Here is a 6992-nt window from a genome sequence, read left to right as displayed (position 1 = left end):
AAGAGAGAACACATTTTTCTCTATAACGAAACATACATGCAGTGTATGTTTCTGAACCGTTCATATGTATTGAAAACTTCGAAAAAATTGACTGTTTTTCAATTACTTTTCGGGAAATTTACTCTTGTTGCTCTAAAGTGGGAGTTTCAAACACAAAAATGGCTCCAAAATGAATAGTTTTGATTTTTTCACGCTCAAAAAATCATGCATGTTGCTAGATATCAGAACTTGTTACCACATAAGTCTAGAAGTGATAATTTATTGTTGAAGAAGAGAAAGAGATAAAATCGTTGGTGGCAATATAGTTGCCATTGTGTCAAGCTTCAAACTAATCTCAACAAAACACGATCAGATTTAACAATGGGAGCGCAGGTTTTCGGATTCTGAATGAAATGTTTTCAATATCTGATAGAACTAGTTATGTATTTTTCAAGTTCAGCCAATATCAATTAATTTTAAGAGTGTTTTAGTCAACTTGTTTACAAATTAATAACAATAAATACAAAATCAATTGTACTAGGAGCTAAAATAATAAATATTTGAAACTAAAAATCTAATCAGTCGTTTTAAGCTAATAATATAATTTGCTTAATCCACTTCTTCGACAGTAGGACCCGTTCGGTCTCCAAATCCACCAGCTTGTTGTCCACAGTTAGCTCCACCAGAAGCTGCACCCTGATGTAATCGTGTCATAATGGGACTGCATAATCGGCTCAGTTCCTGCATTTTGTGATCATATTCATCCTTTTCCGCCATCGTGTTTCCATCCAGCCAGCGCAGTGTCTCATCGCATTTATCTTTCACTGTGTTCTTGTCCGATTCGTTCAGCTTTTCTCCAGCAGTGTCCAGCGATTGTTTCAACTGGAAGCAGTAACCTTCCAATTGATTCCTGGCCGAAATTCGTTCCCTCTGCTTCTCGTCCTCTTCGCGGTATTTCTCAGCATCAGAAACCATTTTATCAATTTCCGCTTGGCTCAATCGACTTTTGTCGTTTTTGATCGTTATGTTCTTCTCCTTTCCAGTGCTCTTCTCTTTGGCGGAGACGTTCAGGATACCGTTTGCATCAAGATCGAATGTGACTTCAATTTGTGGAACACCTCTAGGAGCCGGAGGAATTCCAGATAGATCAAACTGTCCAAGTAGGTTGTTGTCCTTGGTCATGGTTCGTTCCCCTTCGAATACCTGAATCGAGACACCTGGCTGGTTGTCGGAATAGGTGGAGAAAGTTTGTGTTTGTTTGCATGGAATTCTACTGTTGCGCTCAATCAGTTGAGACATCACTCCTCCGGCTGTTTCGATTCCAAGTGACAATGGGGCCACGTCAACCAATAGCACATCCTGAATCTTCTCGTCTTTATTTCCACTGAGAATGGCGGCTTGTACTGCGGCACCATAAGCAACGGCTTCGTCAGGATTGATCGACAGATTTAATGACTTTCCACAGAAGAAGTTCTGGAGAAGTGATTGCACTTTTGGAATTCGAGTTGAACCACCAACCAAAACGATATCGTCGATTGAACGTTTATCCATTTTGGCATCCGAAAGGGCCTTCTCAACTGGTTGTAGAGTAGCGCGGAACAAATCCGAACATAGTTCCTCGAAACGAGCTCTAGAGATTTTGGTATAATAATCAATTCCATCCAATAGCGCATCAATTTCGACCGTTGCTTCGGTACTCGATGAAAGTGTGCGCTTGGCTCGTTCACACGCCGTTCTCAAACGTCTCAGAGCACGTGGATTCGTTGAAACATCCTTTTTGTATTTACGCTTGAATTCTTCCACAAAGTGTGATACCATTCGATTATCGAAATCTTCACCTCCCAAATGAGTATCTCCCGCAGTGGCTCGCACTTCAAACAGCGATCCCTCGTCAATGGTGAGAATCGACACGTCGAAGGTTCCGCCACCCAAATCGAAAATCAACACATTTCGTTCTCCTTTGAGATTTTTGTCCAAACCGTAAGCCAATGCAGCTGCCGTTGGTTCATTGATGATTCTCATCACGTTGAGTCCTGCAATCGCTCCAGCATCTTTCGTCGCTTGGCGTTGAGAATCGTTGAAATAAGCCGGAACAGTAATAACTGCATTCTTCACCGTCTTTCCCAAATACGCCTCAGCAGTTTCCTTCATTTTGATCAACACCATCGAACTGATTTCCTCCGGAGCAAATCGTTTCCTTTCGCCTTTGAATTCAACTTCAATTTTCGGTTTGCTGCTGTCGTTCACAACTTTAAACGGCCAATGTTTCATATCCGCCTGAATCTTTGGGTCGTCAAATTTGCGTCCAATCAACCGCTTGGCATCGAAAACAGTGTTTTTGGGGTTCATCGCCACTTGATTCTTTGCCGCATCACCAATTAGACGTTCTGTGTCCGAGAAAGCCACATAGCTGGGAGTGGTTCGGTTACCCTGGTCGTTTGCGATGATTTCCACTTTACCATGCTGGAACACACCCACGCAAGAGTACGTGGTACCTAGATCGATTCCGATCGCAGACATTTTGCTGTTTGTGTATGGTGCAACTTTATTCACTCTTGTTCACCGAAATGCACTTTTTTACTTTAGCGCGCTATTATTCGCAATTGGTTTGCTTCACTTGTTGCTTTCAATTTAGCTCGTTGCTGCTATCTTGCTCGAATTGAACTGATGAGCCATACCCGAACCGTCCGTATATATGGGGAAAGCAAAGAAATCTAGAAAATCGGAGATGCCTTCACGATCATTCGAGTATTTTCCACACAATTCGAGCGGTTTCGTTCTCCGCTAGATGGTGTGAAAGAATTCGCCTGTTGTTATGCTGGACATGAATCATCAACTGATATCATACAGTTGTGTGTCAAAACTACCCGAAAGCTGTGGATGGTACAATTAGATTCGAGTGCATTCTATTCATTTCCTTATGCATCTCGATTTTTCCAGAACATAAATACGCGCTTCGCAATATACGACATTTTCAAGCTGATGATTTTTTCAAAATAAAGTTGCGAAATCTTAAATACAATGGGGTGTCTAGTTCTTTTTCCAATTTTGAAGATGGAGGTTTAAACCCTTTATAAGGCCGTTGCAACTATATTGCCACCCACAAAAATATATTTCTCGCTGAACGATACAGTGACTCAAACCCGTTATCGTACTCCACCATGCAGATCTCTTTTCCCTTCTTTTGAAAGTCGAAAACAAGCTTTCGAAACATTCTATTTGGATAAAGTCATAGTGTCATATGAGAGTTAAAAGGTTTGTTATCTGTTTTCAGAATAATGGTTTTTATTTCTCTACGAAGCGTGAATGAATGTGCTGATGTATGAAAATTGACTCAAACTCATAATCGTACGCTGGTTGAAATCTCAATTCGATTTCGAAGGCGTTGGTCGATTTCCGAATTCCATCATAAGTATGGTATCTCTTGTTCATTGCAATTATCTTTAGTTGTCTTTAGTCTTATCTACGAGTTTTTTATGTATTCGGAAGGAGTATTTATCAATTATTTCATCAGGTGGTTTTTGAAATCGTTATTTTTAGAAATTTTATGGTTTCTAGATTTTTCTAGAGCTAAAGATAGTTGCAATGACAAGAGATACCATATTAATGGTGAAGTTCGAAAATTGACCAACGTCTTCGAAATCGAGTTGAGATATCAACCAGCGATTATGAGTTTGAGTCAATCTTCATATCTTGTAGAGAAATAAAAACCATTATTCTGAAAACAGATAACAAACCATTTAACTCTCATATGACACTATGACTTTATCTAAATAGAATGTTCCGAAAGCTTGTTTTCGACTTTCAAAAGAAGGGAAAAGAGATCTGCATGGTGGAGAACGATTACGGGTTTGAGTCACTGTATTTCAATATTTTGCTCAACCAAAGACTTCTAAAGGTATCTGGCAACACTCCAATTTTTTTTGGGATGCTGGAAATGTACGATAATTAAATTCGAAGAAGGAATGGTCCTATTTGAACCGTCTTTATTTTGTTATATTTGTCTCTATAGATCAATACAGTGGAGAAAAAAATCGGAAAACTCTGAAGGAAGGTCAGAAAATTCGGAAAATTAAATCCCCATATGTTCTACAATTACATCATGATAAGCGTTGTTAGTCCATTCAATGCTTGCGCTAACGAAATTGATCTTTGTTTGAAGGTGGAAACTGATTTTCTGGCGAAATAACGCACTCCTAAGAAATAAAAATGGAAGGCCAAATGTGTTAATAAGCGCAAAACCTAAAAAAAGGAATGGTTCGATTTGAGCCGTCTTTATTCTATTGTATTCGAATGTATTTCATGTAATGGAAAAACATGTTATTTGCAAGTTAATCAAGAATCTTGACCAAAAATTGTGTCTGAAACATATATTATAATGACGAGTTTTGATAGAAGTAATGGAAAAATACTTGATCTATTAATAACGAGTTCTGCGATTGAACCCACAAACGTTCGCTAAGTAAGAAAACGTGAATACTCGAAAAAAACAGGAAGTGGGTTATATCTATGGTATAACCGCAAGGGTGACGTAGGACTATCGTTGATTTAGTGATCATTTGTTTGAAGTTGAATCTGAACCCATTCTGAATGAATGAATAAATGAATATTTGGGGGTCTCGAAAACGAGAGCGTTACGTTGGAGGCACAAGGTTTTATGCATCCAATATTGAATACGAAAATATTTTACTGATGGGGAAGAATAATCTTCAGTAGCTTTCCTGCTAATTGCACTTAATTGTAAAATCACAAAACCAAATATATTTGGTCGCAGTATTATATGGATAGAAAACATTAAAATAAACTCTTTCGCATGAATGTTTTTTTCAATTCCCAGGGGAACTGGCAGATTATTTTTCAGCAACGATAACATCTTTCCGGAATCTTCTCGATGCTGGATGGCAACCAAACGAAAATAGTTCCGCGTGTGTATGTGTGTGTGTGGTGGCTGCTCATATGTCTCAAGCGGAACCGTTTGTGGCATCACTCTCCTGCTGATGGATTCCCTTCTGGCCTAAGGTGCACAGGCTCTTGGTGACACCGTTCATCAGCGCTTGCATGATAAACGAAGTTAGCTTCACCACAACAGCGACAACATGCTCCAATCGCTGTTCAAATATAACTGAGTGGATTTCTTTTTTTTACATTCAATTCCATTTTTATTTATTCTTGTTTGATTAACCATTTTTATAATACGAATTAGGTGATTCCGCTGCCTAGGCTTTTCAAACTTTACCTGACTATGAAGTATTACTAAACCAATTAATAGCTTTTCCTATTGGATACTGTAGTAGTTTGAGCAGATAATGTTACTCTGTTTCAGTTAAGATTATATTCTAAATCTAAACTAACCTAATAAACCTAAAATACTCTAACCTATCTATGTACAAATATTTAGAAATTAATTTACACATGGAATATTATGATTTCTATGGATATAAATCCCTGATGGGTTGTCATTCAGAATTTCGGGCTTTGATTCGATGTCTTCTTTCAAATAATTCTATTCTTTTATCTATTGGGTCAAAAACTGCCAACCGATGTACTTCAGCATTATTTTCAGGAATTTGTTCTGGATAATTTGAAACTGAGTGGATTTCCGAGCGGCGCTCGCTTATATATCGATTGGTGATTTCAATAGCCTGTTTTGAAAGCAATTTTAAGACTATTGAAACTAGTTTTTAGATGAAAAAGTAACAAGTATATAACGCGTAGACATTTTATCTTTCGAATTAAGTGTTTATCATAACATTTCGTTCGGTTGTTTAGGAGCTATTAACGCTCAAAATATCGGTCTCCGGCGTAACGCTTTCGTTTTCGAAACATTGATTTTACACCCCTGTATAGAAATGAAAGACGTAGTCCTACGTCAAAAAACATTTGATATGTTTGATATTTTTGGGCTGGACGAAGTTCGTAGGGTCAGCTAGTTATGCAATAAAACTACGTAGCACTAAAATATTGTTTTGATTCTTTCATAACCAAAGGCACAATAAAGTGGGCTTACAAGGCAGCTGCAAACAGTGTTTTTGGGGAAACGGGCAGTGGTAATGGAATTACTACCAATTTTTTCAACTGTTTCAATAGTTAACTTTTTATCAATGTTGAATATGTGTTATTACTCATGTAAGGATTATGTTCTCTAAAGTTTCAGTCGATTCCTTTCCCAGTTTTTACGGCCTCATAAAGTGTAAAGCCGTATATTTTACTTAAAGCATTTCAATTAATATATGCAGCTTATCACATGCGATTTTTTATGCTTATTAGTTACATGGGTGTATTAATCAATGTTCCGTTGATGTCAATAAATTGCACTGAACAATAAATGAATAGATCAGACGACAATCCCAAATTAAGCTTGCTTTCTTTCAGTATACCGAAGGGGGATAAGATTAATAACTCGTTGATGTTTTCTCAATCGCATAAGGGGCTGTCCACATATCACGTGGACAGAAAAAGTACGATTTTAGAATCCCCCATGCCCCTCCGTGGACAAGCGAGGACATTGACTATACACCTCTCCTGTTGACCACATGGACATTCTTTCATATATTTTAATGGGAAATAAAGAATAACTTCATTGTTTCCATATTCGATTTTAAGTTAGTCTTATTTTTTTGTGTTTTTATAATGATAAAAAAAATTTAAAAAAAAGAAACAAAAGATGTTCTTTATTTTGGTTTTTTTCGCATTGAAAACTTGTTTTAATTCCACTTTGATAACTGGTATTATGCCCAAAATATTACTCCTTTAAAATTGCTTTTCGAGAACATTCGAGGAAACCAACGACAAATGCATATCTGCTTTTCTAATGGTTAAAACAGTACGGCAGTAGAACTGCACAATCTAGAAAATCTTTTTGACGTAGGACTACGTCTTTCATTTCTATACTGGGGTGTAAGTTCATTCTTTCGAAAACGAAAGCGTTACGCCGGAGAACGAGATTTTGAGCGCTAATAGCTCCTAAACAACTGAACGAGATAGTATGATAAACACTTCATTCGAAAGATAAA

At 37.6% G+C, this 6992-nt stretch overlaps 1 protein-coding gene across 1 annotated transcript; it reads right to left on the bottom strand.

Moving 5' to 3' along the window:
* Positions 1–404: 404 nt before the first annotated feature.
* On the bottom strand, positions 405–2624 carry LOC129767140 (heat shock protein 70 A1-like). The gene has a single exon (XM_055767764.1). It carries the CDS (start codon positions 2497–2499, stop codon positions 589–591), a length of 1911 nt encoding a protein of 636 aa, XP_055623739.1. The 5' UTR covers positions 2500–2624; the 3' UTR covers positions 405–588.
* Between the last annotated feature and the right edge of the window lie 4368 nt (positions 2625–6992).

The sequence above is a fragment of the Toxorhynchites rutilus genome, chromosome 1, assembly GCF_029784135.1.
Source record: "Toxorhynchites rutilus septentrionalis strain SRP chromosome 1, ASM2978413v1, whole genome shotgun sequence".
NCBI lineage: Eukaryota > Metazoa > Arthropoda > Insecta > Diptera > Culicidae > Toxorhynchites > Toxorhynchites rutilus.
The sequence above is the reverse complement of the archived record's forward strand: the minus strand, read 5'-3'. Positions and strand labels throughout refer to the sequence as shown.

Coding starts and splice junctions, on each gene's coding strand:
- LOC129767140 (XM_055767764.1), bottom strand. CDS start 2,499: ATGTCTGCGATCGGAATCGATCTAGGTACCACGTACTCTTGCGTGGGT.